This window comes from Grus americana, chromosome 1, assembly GCF_028858705.1.
Source record: "Grus americana isolate bGruAme1 chromosome 1, bGruAme1.mat, whole genome shotgun sequence".
In the NCBI taxonomy this organism is placed as follows: domain Eukaryota; kingdom Metazoa; phylum Chordata; class Aves; order Gruiformes; family Gruidae; genus Grus; species Grus americana.
Window position 1 is genome coordinate 208,669,537 of NC_072852.1, and position 18,750 is coordinate 208,688,286.

Genomic DNA, 18,750 nt, shown 5'->3' on the forward strand with positions numbered 1-18,750 from the left:
TTGGTGCCACTGTACCTGCTGCACCCTGAAGGCAACCCTTACCTAGGCAGGGAAGATCTACAGCAGCAAGCAGCCATACTTACTTTCTGTCCCAGCATCCCATGTGCTCTTCCTGATGGAGTCGCAGTCGGAGCGACAAGGAGACACAGCAGGCAAGTTTGGAGCTACGCTGCACACCACCACCCCCCGCCTGGCCGTCAGTATTCGAGGGGACTCGGGATGAAACGTCGTCATCTCCTGGTGCTCCACGCCAAGCCCATCCACTATCTTGTCCAGGTTATTCCTTGAGTCACTCTGGAAGCACGGGGTATAGGCCATTGGCCTCACTGGGACCTGTGGAGGCCCAACCTCTTGGTAGATATTTCTGCTGTCTCCACTGTTCCTGATGTTCTTGAACTGGATGCCGTTGCTCTTGTTGAGTAGGGCAGCAGTAGCCGGATCCTGTACGAGCGTGATGTTGTTGCGGGAATAGTTCTTCCTGAATACTTTCTTACGAAAGATGATAAAGAGGACTATCAACACAAATATGACAAACAGAACCACGGCTATTCCTATCAGCTCTTCCTTGCCGACGTATGAATGTCCAGCTTGTATATTGGGAACCACCACGGGGCGAAGACCACAGTATTGCCCCACATAGCCAGGGGTGCAGTTACACAGAAATGAACCAAATATGTTGACGCAGGAGCCACCATTTTCACATTCTTCTCTTTCACACTCGTTGATGTCTTCTTCACACCTTAGAAGAAGAAAAGGAGAGTCTGGAGTTTGAAGAACACCTAGCAAACAGCGCAGCTTGTACATGATAACTCATCTTGTCAAAGTGGTACCATTACAGTTAATATGTTGTTGGTGCTTGGCAAAGGATCTTACTATTATCATATCATTTAATGGTATTTAATTTTTTCTACAGCTATTCCATGTTTTTTTAAGACATTAAAATAGAAACATCAAGAAGGAAATAAGAGTTTAAAGCATCTGATAGGAAAAGACTCCTTGACCTTAATGAGGCTCACTGAATGTAATAGAGAATCTCAGCCTTTTTGTATTGTTTTTGGACCATGCCATGGAATTCAATACCAAATATTAGGAGGATTCAAGGGGAAAATAGTTGAGAAAAAATACAGTAAAAAAATCAGAGTACTTATTTAAGAGAAGAGGAGGATATGCTGACTGTAAAATTATTTAGGGCTGGAGGTAAAATGATGAGCAAATATTAGAGAAGCAGGGGGAAAAAAGAACAGGAACCTTAGAGGGAGAGGAGGATTGGAAAGAAGGAGAGGTGAGCAAAAAAAAAGCAGAACAAAAAGTACAAACAGTAGACAAATCAGATGAGAAAAAAGCATGTTGATGGGCAGGTCAGGGGATTTTCTGTTTCTACACTAAGTATATGATCAAGGCTAGGATTTTAAAAAATGAATGCAATAAATTAGGCTTTTATGTCAGGGCTAAGGTGACAAAATAATGGATCCATTTACAAAAAAAAATTACACGGCAGCTTCCACAGGCTTTATGGGATTGCTCAAAATGCCTCTAACGCTTAGGTGTGCATATCTCAGTGAAAATTGTCTGGAGATAACATCCTGAAACAATAATTTAGGAGGCCAAGTTCAGAAAAGCATTTCTGAACACGCAAGGCTCATGGATTTCTCAACTGTCATTAGCTTAGATTTGAAATAAGCATTAAGTTTTGGGTTATTTTTTGCCAGGGGAATCATACCTTTGGGTACAAAATGCCTGATCAAAAACCCACCATCACTGAATTAAAAAGCTCCCGTTGCCCACCTGGATGGGTCACTTACGTTACTCCCGTCAGGCCATTTTTACAGTTGCAGATGAAAGCGTTGCCGATGGGATCGCAGGAGCCTCCGTTCCGGCAGGGATTTGGGAAGCAGGCTGTGATCTCCGACTCACAATTCCTTCCCGTAAACTGGGAGAGACAATTGCACTGGTAGCCTGGGAAGTGAGGGACACAGAGAAATAAATCAGAAGCCTACCATGGTATCTGTCTAGAAGCAAGGGGATCCATTTGGCTACTTTACTCCAAAAAATATATTGTACCATGGGGGAAAGGGGATGTTTATACTCATTCTGGTATGTCTGTGTGGTCCACACTAATGCCAGCTGAGAGTTTGTTTATCTGGGATGTCTGGACAGTTAGAGCTCATGTCTACAGTCAGGGAGCAGAGGAACAGCAGCAGCCCAGACCATCCTGATTGTCATGATTCAGACAAGAATAAATGTTGTCCATGAACAACTTTGGTCACAAGACATAGTCTAGATCAAGGATGCATCTCCCAGTATTTTTAAAAATACAGACCATGTTTGCTGATAGTGGCAGCCCACACTCCTTTTGGGGCTTCACTGAAGAACAAATACATGAGCTGAGAGCTTTCCCACATCTGCCTTTCACAAGGATGACAGTGTAGGGATGTAACAGTAATAAAACACTTGATAGTGATAGTTACCACTCTCATAAAGCGCATTGTCCAGGCATGAACTACATACTTCATAATACCAGCTGAACTGGGCAATGCCAGCCCTAATCAGAGCTGATTATGTGCAGTGTGTGCTATTAGGAGACTGATTAATCACTGGCTGCAATACATCAGACATAACTCCACTCAAGTGGAGGGGGACCCAGGAGGGCATCAAAGTCATACTTCCACATTCTTGCCAATAAAGGAGCAACGTCGGAGTAAAAAACAGTTCTTAAACCAATCAGTTCATTCTGCCAAGTATCAAATGACAAATCTCTTTTTTTTCCCCTCTCCTTCTGATTTCAAAAGGCACAATGCCATTAATAAAAACTTTATTTAAGGTCACAAAGAAATCCAGTGAGGCAGTACGTCTCTTCATGTTGTGAACTGGACATTGAAATCTGAGTGCTTTTTCATTTGAAAAGAGCAAGGAACGTGTAGGTTCTGAAAGCCATGAGATGGCTAAGGCAGTCCCTGGGATGGAAAGACTCCTAGATTAGAGATGTCGAACCAGTAAAATTTTCCTGGACATGTCCAAAATGGCTGAGTTTTTAAAAAAATACTTACACAATCCCAATGCCCAAACAGATGTGTAGGCAAGGTTCAAGCTCCAGTTATGGGGTTCACATACTTATTGAATATAGCATATTAAGCAACTGTAGTACCTTCCTGCCATTAATACTGCTGGAGTTCGAGCTGAAATGGTTGAATGCAACTCAGTTCAGTGTCAAAATTATTGGAGATCAAGCTGATGTAGCCGAAATATCATCCCTTAGTGGTGAACTTTTGAAACATATTTTTGAAATGTTCTAGATCTATACAACTAAAAAAAGAAAAAAGGTATTTTAAAAGCCACTGTTCCAGGAAACAAGGCAGGAATTTCCAGCACAGTTACAAGGAGAAGAATTTCCTGGAAACCATAAGGAAAAGCCTAGTGGAGGCAGGAGGCAAAAGCAATGCTGCATTAGGACTCCCACATCTTTTATGTCCTATCCAGTTCAGTTCGCCTTGTTCAGTTACTCTAATTGAATTCTTTCATGAGGACAGGCTTTAGAGAACAAACTTGGAACCAGACTTGCTGGTGTATTCAGTCAAGAGTCCACACCTATTTAACTGAAGATAAATGAAATACATACTCAAATATCATGCTGTTTTGTTGTCCTGCTACAAGAAGGGATATAGAAGTACTGCTGTTTTCAAGGTTGCAGAGTTAAGAAGAGAAATTATTTGACTTTGGGGCTTCCTAGAAAGCATGTTTAGTCAGCATCAGAAAAATGGGATTATTTTTTGGTGTCATATACATATCTCACTCAGACAATGTGAACAACTTTCTGGACCTGTAGAGATATGGGTCTGAAGAATTATGAAACTGTGACTGCACCAGGCATTGCATTTTGATGCCATCCCTATGAAAGATTTATTGTTAGTTGGCAAAGTAGCTGGTCTAGAAATACTGTAGGTAGAAATAACAGCATGAATAAATAAAGCTGTTTCAGTGCTTCATTTTATGACTGAACAGTGACATCTATAGTTCAAAAATTTACAGTAATGTTTTATATATTTTTTATGGTCTCAATGAGTTTAAGCAAAATGAAAATGTTCAATTCAAATATAGAACATTTTATTCATAAACAAATCTGTTGCCATATATAATAGCAGAATAGATATGTTCTTCTATTTGTTATCTGATATTTTAAACCTAGATAACTTTAAAGTGACTTAAAAAAACAACTTTCTGTTCCTAAATTACTAGTTGCCGATCATTTGTACAACCAAGCCTTTGAATCACTTTCTTTTCATGTCTTGTGTGTTTCAGCTGATTAAGCTCTGGGTTCTCACTCTGTAACATATTGTTACATTTATTCACTGCAGAAAACTTGAGAAATGTTGACTTGGTAAAAAGAAAATCCTTTTACCACCAAGTATAAAAGGAACATGGGTTTACTCATTACTATTATTGCCTATTGTTTATATTAAAGATGCACTAACTTCAATTGACAGTTGATGTTAAGAGGAGATCAAACTGAATGCTCCAGATGGGTCAGAGCTCTATTGGGCAACGTATGAACACCACCAAAATGAAACGTCTGCTTCTGAAAGCCTACATTTTTGACTGAATTTGATTTAATGATGGTGGAACACAGTCAGCTATTAGAAGACTGAAGTATTCAGCAGAGATTCTAAATCTAGGGATCAAAGTTAGAAATATAAAAGGCAATAAACCAAGACAGTATTAAATTACAATATTTATCACCAATGTTTCCTCCCGTTGGAAGCACTGCCATGCACCTGCCAACTCTGAGCCACTGGCAAAAGATGCAGAACTTGCCCGTGACACGCGCTCAGAGCTGCAGAGCATTCACCCGGGAGATCTCCAATGCAGCAAAGCATATGTCAAAATTCATGGAGTAGGGAAGCGAAGAACTGATACGATGGCTCAGTACACAGCATAGATGGACTCGGCCATCAGACTTGCCAGACCTTTTATGCTTCTCCAAACCTCTCAGCAGAGGCTGCAATTTTGCCCGCTACTGCACATTGCAGCCACGTGGCCATGGACAAAGTGCAATCATAAACCGTCAGGAGTGCATCTTGGGTCTAACAAACAATTTTTATGACACTTTTAATTTAATATTCCAGTAACGTATCATGCATTTCTTCCCACTCATTTAGCACAAGAATAATAAGCAAACTTCCCACATCCAAGGACAAGAGACCTGAAGAAAAGGCTAAAAGTGCCCTGTCCTCTCAGCAGGGGATGAAAAAACCCTTTCAAGCGATCTAAGGCTCCTGTTCACAATGAAGGCACTGCAAGTCTTGGAACTTCATCAACATTTAAGATCACACAGTCCATCCAAGTTCCCTCCAAGAGATATGAATATTTCATTTTGCACACTGATACTGGAAAACGTTGATCTGCCTTCTCCAAGACAGGAAATTTTGTGATGTCACCACTGTATTTCTTCAGAGGGAACCAGTGGAAAAAGATAGCTCTGGTAAACACATCTGCAGTGCTGCTGGGATTGTGGGACCACAGCACCCTCAGCATGTGCCACAACAGCCTGTACCAACAGCTGACCTCAGAGCAATGATGTAGCCCTCTTAGGCTGTATCTACCTTAGCAAGCCCTGCAGAGCAACGGCAGTGGGTCTGTGGAGCAAACAGTTGGTGCTGAGGACCGGGCACCCTCAGTGCACACATTTCAGGGCTTTAGGATCACGTTAGTTACACTCTTGCTGCAGGTCTTTCAGCTCACCGTCTGGAGGGAAGCCTAGTTGTGCCCTCCGGGGCCTCACCTCTCACAGCAGGAACAGAAGCATGGTGAGAGAGGATGATAGGATGATTCACGTCAAAGCTCATTTGTGATCTAAAACGTTATATAGACATAGCCCTCTCCTGCTTACATATAGTCTTGGGCTTTCTGGTTGTTTTATAAAGCTTCTCTCATGCTCCTCTACTAATCTGAGTCCCCTCTATGTAGCCGAGTCTCACCTTCTCACTTTGACTCCAACCTTCCTGCCTTGTTGGCATGTCCCTGTTCAGAGGAAAAGGGATTTTTCAGCCCAGAACTTACTGAAGAGCAACATGCTCTTCACGTGAGGACACCGCACAGGCTTCCTGCCTGTACCTATGTTTGCCTGGCACTTAATAAGCAGAGACAGTGGCAAAAGGCAGGCACGGTGCCATCAGCAGATGGGATGCCATTATGCAGCGAACGTCTCCGTTGGTAGCATTGCCAGCCTGAGCATCTGAATGTCTGTCTATCCTCAGGTTTACTTGGCTTTATTAAAGAGGATGCTCTGAACTGCTGCCAGTTCTTTTTCTGAACATGTGTATGCTCCTGTTTCTATCTATCACATGCAAGAGGAGCTGGCTTTTCTCTGTTGCGTGCTTTGGCTGTTGCATTTGATCTCCCCATGTAGTTTCTTTCCCTGCTGTGCAGCTAGACCTGACAAACTCCATGTCCAGAAACAGGCCTGCCCTGGGCCCTGCTCACATAGCATTTCATGGCAAGTTAACTGATGAGAAGAACTGAAGGTGAAGAGGACCTCTGCCAGCACTAGTATTTTGGTACGTTTACAGACATACCAGGCCACCTTCAAGAACGGTGTGTTCTTCAGCCACACGTAGTCCTGCTACTTCAGATTTAACTTATCTGTCTTCAAACAGATGATTGCCTCTTGCCACTAGTTGGTATGAAAATCATAGAAACATAGAATTGTTTTGGTTGGAAAAGAGGATTGGAGTGTATGTGCTTTGAAACTAGGAATTTAAATCCACATATCTAAAACATGGCTATAAAAAAGATTAAAACCCCAAAAAGTTCTAAAAAGCTTTTAAAAATTAATTGATGTGCATTTTGTATGCTTACATTACAGCATGCTGGTTTGTTTGTATGTATGAAAAAGCAAGATCGAGAACAAATGTACGACGAGGTCAGTTCCTGACTATAGTATTAATGCACCTTTTTTCCCCTAATGTCATGCTTATGAATTATCTAATCCTCAAAACCACCTGCATGTTAATGTTGCCAACATGCTTTAAAACATGTATTAAAACCACCACCTAAGTGCCAGGTTGCATTTTTCCCTGTTTTGGATTTTAACTCTGTTCATAAAAAAAAAAGAAAAAAGAAAAGAAGAAAAAATGAGGAGAGGGGAAAACAATGATTTTCTGTCCTCACACTCTGCCCACAGTCCTTGACTCAGTAGATATTTCTGCTCAAATGCTTCATGTTCAAATAAAATTGCCTACTCATATAAGCCATTTACTTCAATCAAAGCCAGATGTATATAGGACTGATCAAATTAAAAGGAAGTAACTATACTTATAATTGCAGGCTTTACAAGCACGAGGTTTTTCTCTGTGGTTGAAAAGCTTGGCGCAGTGTTCGGATTTGATTACAGTAAAGCTTTCTATTGCCGTGATTGCTCATGTTGTTATTCATGCAGATAAACATACATTTACTATTGGCAGACCTGGTAACGCCACTCTATTATTAAGGTTGTGTGACATTTCCCATTTTAAGACCTCATATTCAGCAGCTTATAGCTTAACCGCACTTTAAACACTTGGTTGAATTTTCTTAGGAAATTTCAGTCCAAAGAGCCAAGCTGTTTCTGAAAGTCATGCTGCTTGTTAGGTTTCAAAATGCTAACAACTTTCTTTAAAAATAGCTTTACTGACCTGTACTTATGGGTAGGGACTGAAAAGTCTGGAAGAATGTGGCCTATATTTCAGGGCTGTGGTTTCCAGTGACTCCAAGAAAATTGTCCTAAAGCTGTACGTATCTCTTTCTGCCAGGAGTCTCCTGAGCTGTCAGACCTCGTGAGCGCTCGTCCCCCTTTCCCAGCCCTTTTTAAGCAGGCGTGGGATCTCCCCGCGGGGTCCCTGGGCACACAGTGCCCTCTCTCAGCTTCAACCGCTGACAACGCTGGGCACACACTGCTGCTGGGCGACTTGATTCGAACCCGTGGGAACACGGGTGCAAGCAGAGGTTCCTGTTGTGGTGGCTTTCTGCTGGCCCAGATACCAGATTTTGAAAGCAGAGAGGTTTTTCCGTACTCTCAGTGACGTCTCAGAGCATCTGAGCTATCTATGCTTTTTCCTGCTGGCTAAGATTCCCATTTTATCCTCCTGCTCAATATGCAGAGAGGTCAGACAGAAAGAGCCAGCACGGGTCAGCTAGCCCTGTGCCAAGTCTCCTTCGCCGTCGGTCCCGCACTCCGTGCAGCCCATGCACAGCAGCGTCCCTGAGCCAAACGCTGTGAATTTACCCATATGAACCCTCACAGCGCTCCTAGTGTGTACACAGCATCATTTAGCAATTCCCAAAGCAGGGCCGTCATATTACCCTATTCCCGTACCTGCAGGATGAAGTGGAAGGTAATCCGAAGCAGCTTTTTATTAATGGTGAACACGGCAGTAGGCATTTCTATTGAAAGGAAGATCGCACAACAGGAATACTGTTATGGAGGTTTGTGGTTTAGATGATCAATTTATGCAAATTACATGTAAATTAGACACGGCCCCTTTGATTTCTGGCATGTAGCCAGCGATTCTTTCACGTTATAATGTCTGGTAACCTTTGTTTGACTGTTTTCTTTTAAAGTTAGCTCTAAATCTGAGCTTTCTTTTTCTCTCTCTTAATTTCCTTGTAAAGCACAGTAGGGTTTTAGTAAGAAAAAGGATGTTAACAGTATATGAAATCTGCTCTGTAAAATTCAAATTAGAGTATTTATTTATTAAAACAAATCCTATCATTACGCCAAATACTCTCTGTTTACAAAAAGGAACATTATTCTCCAGAAACTTTAATAGGAGGATAATATCATTGAAAATGTTAGTCAAGAGATCCTGATGCTACTGAATGCCCTGGGACTGGGAAAAGGACCTTTGCGTGGTATGTTTTTGAATGCTTCCCCCCACCATAAAAGAAAAAAGCCATTTTCTTTCTTAAGATAAAAAATGAAGTTATTACTTTTTTTTTTCCTATTTGAAATGAAAGTCAGCTGCTAACATCTATGTCAGCGAATAGAATGGTTGATGATTCTTAAATGCACACTACAATTTGTGGCTCCGCAACTAGCATGTGCAATGCTGTTGGGCTCTCCGCTCTATGGAATTTAATTACGTGGCCTTTCTGCATATGGAGGACACTCACAACAGAATCACTTTGCCTGGTGGAAACAAAAATGCCCATGCCTTCTCCTTGTGGGCTGGGCTGCAGAACCACTGACGTACAGTCAGGGCCCGTTGGGCTGGAGTTATGGCTTTATAACAATCCTTTATTTACATACACTGCTGAGGCAGTAAAAACAGCAAACAGATTTTTTAACGGCAGGCAGCCGAAACATCCCCGCAGGGCACGTGCCCCCTCGCCGAGGCAAGAATGCAGGCAACTTAAATCAGTTCTGTGACTGCTTTCCAGCGGCGAATTATGTTGACATGAAAACTGTGCGTGCCACTCCAGTAATAGAATGGGTCCAATCTTCAGCGCCGCCTGTTTCTCCCTCACCCCATGTCTCCCCTCAGTTTGAATTGGCATGCACATGGCGCTGGGAAAAAAAGAGTTACTGTAAAGTGTTTCGTTAGAAAGGTTTCAATTTACTCATCACGAGATTGCTGAGCAATACTGTAAATAGACTCAAGTAAAATCAATAGAAGGAGCTGTTCTCATGCTTTCTAGGATGCTAGCTTGGTGAATGGTTAACCCCATTTATTCAGTATGGACTCTGAATCAAGGCCATGTTATGTCCATGTACATATTACAGCCGTATTTCCTAGGGATTTAAATAATCTTTCTCAGTGGCTGCAGCATCCGTCTGCCTCGGAAAGATTTTCTTTAGCCCTTGCTGTGCAGCACTCCTTTTCTTTCCTTCCTTTGGTAAATAAAGACACTTAACAACATCATACACAAGCAGCACAATTTGTCCCTGTGCTGCACATCACATCCTGGCTCGCCAGTGCTGCGCTTCGTTCCTCCCATCTCCTTCCACCAACAGCAGCAGCCCTGATGCACCCTTTGCCCTGGCGCAGGCGCGGAGGTGGCTGAGTCAAAGCCAAGGATCCAGAGGAGATGCTAGCTGAGATACCTCGCCATCAGGAAATTCACATTGTCAGGGCTTACTCTGTCAGGGCAGGGTTATCCAAATGAAAACCTTCTGGCTGACAGTCAGTTTTGCTCAGATCTCACAAGATTTCAGCCTTGAAAAGTAAACTGTTCTAAAGTTTAAGTTCCCAAAGTTTAGAAGAATCTGCTTGCGGGAGGGTGATCAGAAAGGAAATAAGAGAACAAGGCTTAAAACAATGAAAACCAGAAATCACAATTATGGGTTCAAGGGAACAGCATGGACACGTTAAAGCAGAAAGCCCTGGACAGTGGTTAAATGCTCCATAAAAAAAGAGTTTAGTGTGAACTGCCCTAGGGAACCACGACCAAACCCACTAAGTGGATGGAAATCTCTGCAGAAGACCTCTCTGCTGAGTATCCTTGTTTTCGGAAGAAGTTTTAGTCTGCCAGAAAAGGTGAGCAATGCTGCCTGCTAATACAATATGGGGAACTGGACGGGAAACTCGTACACTACAGAGAGAGAACAGCCCCAGAGGAAAGGTCCTACATGTAAGCCATTTACTTTTTTTCCTGCTAAGATGCCGACTGTTCGTACGGTCTGGTAACTTGTGCACCACATTGCTGGGTAGTAAGTCACAGGCACCAAATCACACAAGCCACCATATAACCGCTGGATAGGAAACTCCAACATGAGCACAGTTTAAATCAATACCCTATAAACTTTGGACAATATTACTCAGACCTTGAAGCACTCAGGCCTCTGAGGAAGCTGTAAAATACAGTTCTAGGGGGGGGTTTTAATGGGGCGGACTCGCTATTTTCCATGCAGACATGTAATCAAATTACTCACTCACAAAAGGACCAAGGTGTTTGTGGACAGCTCAGTAATTATTTGTGACAGCTTCAGAAACAGAGAAAGGCAACAGTGCCGTTGCATCTGTGATGGATGTTTGAAATCACCATCTTTGTGTACAGCCTTCGATGCTGTAAATGGATCCTGAAAAATCCAGCTGAGCATTACAGTAATTGTAATTCTATTGGTTTCTATAGAAATAGGATTATCCTAACAGCCAATAAATCAATTTCCTCCTGGAACACTAACGCAATGAGAAGGGGCACCATTTCACCTTTATTTATAGAGCAAACAGCTTTTACACAATTTGCAATACCTATCAGAGTTTTATAGAGTTCATGAGATTTTTCAAGCATGTTGCTGCATAAAACCATCTCTGGCAATAAATTGTAGAGGAAAATGGAAGGGGAGGGCGGGGGGAACGCATAAAGTAATGCAAAATATTTACCACCAGATGGCACGCTGGTACAGGTCCCGCCGTTCTGGCAGGGATGCCTCTCGCAGGCATCGGGGTAGAGAACGCAGCCAAGCTTTAATTCGGTCAGGCCGACCACTTCTGCAAAGCTGCTGCGCTTGTTCTGGAGCGGCAGTTCATTGTTATTTAGGACGACTGAATCCAGGCAGCCCTGAAAGCCACTCAAGACCTGCGTCGTTCTCTTGTCGGTCAGGCTGCGGACGTTATCCACTTGGACCTGGGCGCCAAAGTAGACGGAGCTATCTGTGCTGAGAGTCTGGAAATAGAGGGGGGCTTTGCGGCGCTCCACATAGCTGTCGTCCAGGGACAAGCTCGTGAAATTGCGATTCAGCTCCAGGAAGACCGAATGCCAGCTTCCATCATTGACGGCCCTGCCAGAAATTCCCAGGATTCCCGGGCCACTTCCGCAGTCCAACTGGAACCACAGTTTGCCATCGACAATCTGCGGGAGGAAAACAGAAATCAAAGTGCTTCAAGCACTCAGCCATCTCATAATACGCTCTCACGGAGAATCTGGAAACACAGGGAACTTCTAGACATTCTCTACACAGTGTTAGAGCTGCTCTCCTACATGACACTAAAATAGCAAAAAGCTGTGCCTTTGTCATCAGCAAAAAACATAAGGTGATAAATATCAGCCCACTTAGAATTTATCCAAAGCCCATTACTGCAGGCAAACTGAAAATATAGAAAAAATAGAGAAATACATATGCAGAACACAGGAGAGGACTAGGATAACGGTATGTCTCATCGAACAGACTGTGGACTGGAAGACCCATGTTCTGCTCTTGGCTCTGCTGCCAAGCAGTCATGTCTGTCTGAGCAAGTCCCGCCATCCACCTGTGTGCTGCGATTCTGCTCCTGGTGGTTGATGCTACCAAAAGGACAGTCAGGGCAAGGGGCCACCTCTGAGTGTTTGGGAGAGACTTGTGGCAAAGTCAATGGCCACTGCTTTCAGCTGGGGACGTTAGGTGCTCTGCTCATGTATACATCCTGTGCCTCTCTAATCTTTTGGAGCACCTCAGCGAGGTGTGGATTTGTCCCTAAGTGTCATAAGTTCAGTTTCTCTAAATACAACAGTAAGATTCTGGTTGACCAAAAGTCAGTTGTTTACCAAGGATACTATACTACCTGTCCTATGTAGACCTCATAGATAACATGGGATGGCTCCTACTTTTCTTCCTTTCCTGATATTTATGCTGGGTTTGTGGGTTTAGAGGGATTGTTAGGATTTCTCACGCTCCCTCCTGCCTCTCACCCATTTCCTCATAAAGGGAAAATCTGTCCCAGGCTGCTGGGGCAGGCAAAGCTCAGAGTGAGGGAACAGGCATGAAGTGCTGCTTTCCTGATTAGCAGTTTACCCAAAGATTTTAGGTTTCTTTAACAGATGGCAGATAAGTTTAAAATGGCTGACAAGGCTGGAAATAATTTCTTATGACACATTAGTTGGACTCAAGCTCTCTGAAAGCTCTTGCAATTATTTTACCTTTATGTCATGCTCTAGGAAATATTTATTTCTGCAAACCCCCTCTCAAGACAGTTCTGTCCCATTATTTATCCCCCTGAAAAGTTCAGGCGCTGTGTCCTTTTTCATCCTTCCCTGCAGCACACATTGTACTCTCAGTAGTTTATCCGTAACACAGCCCTCCTGCTCTCCTCCAGCAGAGCAGAGTTGCCATAGCTGTCAATGCAAGAACCCCCCCGAGCTTTGGTAGCCTGCTAAACTGGCATGGCTAATGCAGATGTGAGGATGCTGCATTGTGTCCATCTGTCTTTGGCCATTTTTGGCCGTTTCTGGCATGACTGGTCATTAACAACTGTTTTAGCTAGAGACAGCCCTTGGCATGTGTCTGAACTGGTGCTCAAAGTCTGCTGTGCCAGGCTCTCTGATGTGGCTTGAAGGTAAACAGGACACTGTTAAGCTACAGGAGCAGACTGTGCTGTCGTGTCATTATCAGCATTTTACTGTCCTTGGAGGTTCAAAAAACTACCTGGAGAAAAATTAGGGGTAAAATCTTGAATTCTGATGATCTTCGGATTTTCTTCTCCTTTCCAGACCTCAGGCTCTTGACCAGCTGAATTTGAACGGGGCTGTAACCTCAAGCAAGTCACACTGGCCAGTCGGGGTGTAAACCACACCACTCCACCGCTCTGCAATCGCTTGGACGGGGTGGACACAGAGATGCTAAGCACATGACAAGCTCCCTATAAATGCAGCTACCTACTTAGTCTGCATGGCATGAGGGGTGTAGAGGGATACACGTGTAGAAGGAGCCAGCAGAGCAAAAATTAGCCCCTGCTATGGGCAGCTGGCTATTTTGAAGTCCCTACCTGTAGGATGTAATGAAACAGAGACAAAGTGAGATCTGTGATTGTAATACAACATGCTTGAGGGATGGATGTTGCTTGGTACTCCCACAGCTCAATCAAAAAAGGCTAATGGATGTATAGAAAAACATATCTGGGTCATTTTTCATTAAAAAATCTTTTCTTACAGGACTCAAAACTCAGCTGTAAACTATTTCTGTAGATTGAAATTGGGCCTATTAAAGTATCTGCTGAGGAGGAATCTCAGTAAACAAGATGCCCTGATAAACTGAGCTGGTTTCTCTCCAGAGATGGAGAAATAGTTTCTTTTCTCCCTATGCAACAAAATAGTCCACAAACCTTGAAGGCACTGCTCAGAAATTGTGGTCTGGCTCAACAGGAATACAAATCAAACAGAAAAATACATGCCAACATATTACACTTTGAAAAACAGCCATCATCGGATAAGCGGTTAACTTGCTTCTTATTCAAAAGACTTTTTCCTATGGAAACTGTTCTACTGATTGTGTGTAATATACATATACCTCCCCTAAGACTACTTATACCCTGAAGGACCTACTGCCTGCATGTCTATTACCCTTACTCGCAGAACATGCTTTTCCAATTATCTTTATAAATACAACACCACATATGAGCACCTGGGATAAATATTACACCATTTGTATACAGGAAATGCTGATCTAAAAGATTTGCCATTAAAATATGTTTTATTCATCTTTCTCATCCATTTTTATTTCATTTTACCAGCAGATGATCTGACATTCACAGTAAATATATATTGTCTGAAAGGCTATGTTTCCTTCCTTTTATTAAAAAAGTAACCCCCACCTTCGGCTAAAGTGAAAGATGGAAAGGATGGTTCGATGCTTACAGTACTAGACTAGATATGCATGGGAATCCACACTCTGCAACACTCTTCCTCTGGGATCTCCAGCAAGTCATTAATTTGAGGTCTCCATCAGTAAAAGAGGGATAACGTCATTTCCCTACCTCACACCACTGCTTTATGTATACGTACATTAAAGACTGTGACATGCCCAGATACCCCTAGCAAGGAGACCATAAAAATACTTTCATCAATCAGATGGTCACAGGTCTTGCTGTAGCAGGGCAGGGAGGAAATATATTGTCCCCTGTTGGCCCTGTGCCCATAGGAGGAGGAGGAAGAGCAGGAACAGCCCGCGAGGAGTGGGGGCTGCAAAGGGCTCCTGTCCTGTCTACTTAGCAGCTAGGCTGGCTGGGCAGGGAGGAGAAGGGTCCGCCACTCAACAGGGCAAAATGATGTCTCCACTCCTAAGCGTGGAGAATTCAACCATGGATCTTTGATTCAGCAATTAATCCCTGGTGTTCCTGTGATTCCCCGTAACTGCCTGTAATATCAGGGACACTGTTCAATCCTCAGTGGGGTTACAGCATTGGTGGACAAGGGAAGAGCGACAGATGTCATCGACCTGGACTTGTGCAAGGCTTTTGACACTGTCCCGCACGACATCCTTGTCTCTAAATTGGAGATACATGGGTTGGATGGATGGACCACTCGGTGGATAAGGAATTGGATGGATGGTCGCACTCAAAGAGTTCTTGTCAATGGCTCAGTGTCCAAGGGGAGACCAGTGATGAGTGGCGTTCCCCAGGGGTCAGTACTGGGACCGGCACTGTTTAACATCTTTGTCAGCGACATGGACAGTGGGATCGAGTGCACCCTCAGCAAGTTTGCCGACGACACCAAACTGTGTGGTGTGGTCGACACGCTGGAGGGAAGGGATGACATCCAGAGGGACCTGGACAGGCTGGAGCGGTGGGCCCATGCGAACCTCATGAAGTTCAACAAGGCCAAGTGCAAGGTCCTGCACATGGATTGGTGCAATCCCGAGCATGACTATAGGCTGGGAGGAGAATGGATTGAAAGCAGCCCCGAGGAGAAGGACTTGGGGGTATTGATTGATGAGAAGCTCAACATGAGCCGGCAGTGTGCGCTTGCAGCCCAGAAAGCCAACCGTGTCCTGGGCTGCATCAAAAGAGGTGTGACCAGCAGGTCGAGGGAGGGGATCCTCCCCCTCTACTCCACTCTTGTGAGACCCCACCTGGAGTACTGCGTCCAGCTCTGGGGGCCCCAGTACAGGAGACACATGGAGCTGTTGGAGTGAGTCCAGAGGAGGCCACGAAGTTGGTCAGAGGGCTGGAGCACCTCTCCTATGATGACAGGCTGAGAGAGTTGGGGTTGTTCAGCCTGGAGAAAAGAAGGCTCCAGGGAGATCTAATTGCGGTTTACCAGTACCTGAAGGGTCCTACAGGAAAGATGGTGAGGGACTGTTTATCAGGGAGTGTGGTGACAGGACAAGGGGTAATGGGTTTAAGCTGAAGGAGGGTCGATTTAGATTAGATGTTAGAAAGAAATTCTTTACTGTGAGAGTGGTGAGGCACTGGAACGGGTTGCCCAGAGAGGTTGTGGATGCCCCTAGATCCCTGGAAGTGTTGAAGGCCAGGTTGGATGAGGCTTTGGGCAATGTGGTCAAGTGGAGGGTGTCCCTGCCCATGGCAGGGGGGTTGGAACTAGATGATCTTTGAGGTCCGTTCCAACCCAAACCATTCTATGATTCTATGATTCTATGATTCAAAAGGGGCCTGGACCTTGGTACCAAGAAAAGCTGAACTTCAAGTTAACTTCCTACTAAATGAGGTACAATCAAGTGAATAGTATGGAAATCCAATGAATGGCCAATGTCTTGTCCAGGTTCAGCAGTTATCCAGACAATAACCTCAGTGGAACATCAAATGGTCTGGTTGAGCGTTGGCAGCATCAGACTCTCAGTTCAGGACTGAATGTGTGGCACTGCTTTTTTTTCCATCTATGCCATCTAACACAGCAGAGAGCTTGAGTTACTCCATCTCACAGCAGAGAGATGCAAACTCTGCAACCCCTCGCTAGTGCAGCCTAGGATGCCAGCAGAGACTCTCTGCAGCAAGAAGAAAGCAGAAAGACACTGCTTCATCCTAGCTGGGCAGACAATTCCCACTGAGCTTCCACCTCTCAGAGATTTCTGGGCTTAGTTACAGTATCTCGCATTATATCTATTAGAACAGTGAGGTTAATGCATACTTAGGCATGTATGCTCTTACAGACAGAAAACTCCTCACCTGTAGAGAAGTACAAAGAACAGAGAAGGCTCCAAAAGCTGATGCAATCTGTTGCATTTCAACAGTTTCATTCGCTGAGCAAAATAGAGCCAAACACATACTGTAAATTATATTAGAATATTAGCCTGGCTAAGATGTTTGGCTAACATCCATATTTGTGTATCAACATAGGTAATAAAATGATCAAATGGTTCTTCTGAGACCACCTTAGGCTCACACAGTCCATCTGCAGCCACACACCATGGCTACAGCATGCTGCCTACTAATCTATCTGGGGAACTATTTCGTTAGCCGAATTACATTTCAGGTTCGTTTGTATAAAACGGTATATTTAATTAAAATATTACTCGTTTCAACTCCAGCCATAGCTGGGATCATATCCAACCTTCAGTCTTATGCAGCATAAGCCATGCAGCAGTAATGCATTAAAATGTATAATAGACACTTAACTAAACCATGCAAAGTTTTACATTAACTGCCTGGATGGAAGAACATATGCTTGCCTTTTACCATTTAACAGCTATATTTCTGGCATGATAGGAAGGTCTTTCTTTACCTATTATTTACATTTCACAAAACAAACTGAATATCCGTTATGTTCCCTGAAAAAAAGAAATAAATTACAGAATCGTCTTCTGCAATGGGTTTGCAATGCTTTAAATTGTTAAATTTTACTTTTCCCAGATAGATGCTACATAGGAAAAAGGAAATAGTGATACTGTTTTTGGCACGCATAATCTTTTCAAAGGGAAAAAAAAAAAAAAGGGCCATCGACCTGCATCTCATTTTGCTCCAATTGTCTTAAAAGCAAGAGCACACAACAAAAGAATGGCCAACCTCTCAAAATCGATGGATGAGTTGCTTTATTTGAAACAGCTGAATAAATAACACCCTTATTATATCGTATCAACACAGTGTAGCTGGTAGGCTTTCAGCAAAGTAGTAGACAAGCAGTTTGCTCTATGGAATTGATTATTCATCCAAGAAGGACACCATGTAATGATTATGAAATATTTCCCTCCCTGGAGTTATCACGAATGTATGAGCTCCCAAAATTAAGCTGGTCATTTAAACACTGAAAACCATATTGCAGCATTAATTTTTAAATAGGCTGCAATGGGGGAGACTCGCTTCAAAAAAATCAATGCCACTATACGTCCCACCAGCGGTGGTGTTTTCTGTCCATTCTCCCATGGGCTCCTACTATGTGGTTGGTCTAAATTTCTTTCACCTCCGCCTTTGGGGCTCAGTGCTAGTGCTCTGGTGCTAATCCGGCACATACTTAAGTACATGCTTAAAATTAAGGTATGTGAGTAGTTCCAATTGCCTTCAAATACAGGAAGTTAAGCAAGTGATTAAGTGCTTTGCTGGAGTGATGCCAGAGTGCTCAAAAGAGCACAGGATCCCATCCTTTATCCTCTATTTGGAAAGCTTCTCCTCATGTTTAATTTAATTGAAAGCAATGCCTAAATGATAACAACTTCACATTTATAGACCTCTAATTAATCTACCTAATGGACTCATTTCTGAGCGCTTCCCTATCTCACAACATACACACCTGGTTAAAAAAGAAAACAAACTAAAAAGGCCTTACCTCTGGTTTACAAATGAAAAAAACCATATGCTGAGAAAGTCTAAGGGTAACTTGCTTAAAGACACCTCAGTTAGGGATCCCCAAAGTACAGTTCACGAGCCAGCTGCCATCCCTGAAGAGACCTGCTATGGCTACATCTCTTGAGCATAATGCCATTTATCTGCCATAGAGTGCTTTTGTGAAACCTTAGTCTGATGTTCCTCTGCTAAACAACCTTCACAAACAAAACTCTAGGCATTCCCAATCTTGTAAGTGATGCCATTTCTTAAAAAAACCCATGCTGAGTATAATGCTTTACTTTTCTTTAAG

General features: G+C 43.3%; 1 protein-coding gene across 1 annotated transcript in view; it reads right to left on the reverse strand.

The window, feature by feature from the left end:
* The window catches only part of FAT3 (FAT atypical cadherin 3), a 425,084-nt gene that overhangs the window by 15,777 nt on the left and 390,557 nt on the right, over nucleotides 1-18,750 (reverse strand). Inside the window, exons 23-25 of the mRNA XM_054846690.1 lie at nucleotides 11,355-11,823; nucleotides 1,803-1,956; nucleotides 84-739 (exon numbers count right to left, since the gene is read on the reverse strand). Of these exons, the coding sequence (XP_054702665.1) occupies nucleotides 84-739; nucleotides 1,803-1,956; nucleotides 11,355-11,823 (1,279 nt within the window). The remainder of the gene's footprint in view (nucleotides 1-83; nucleotides 740-1,802; nucleotides 1,957-11,354; nucleotides 11,824-18,750) is intronic.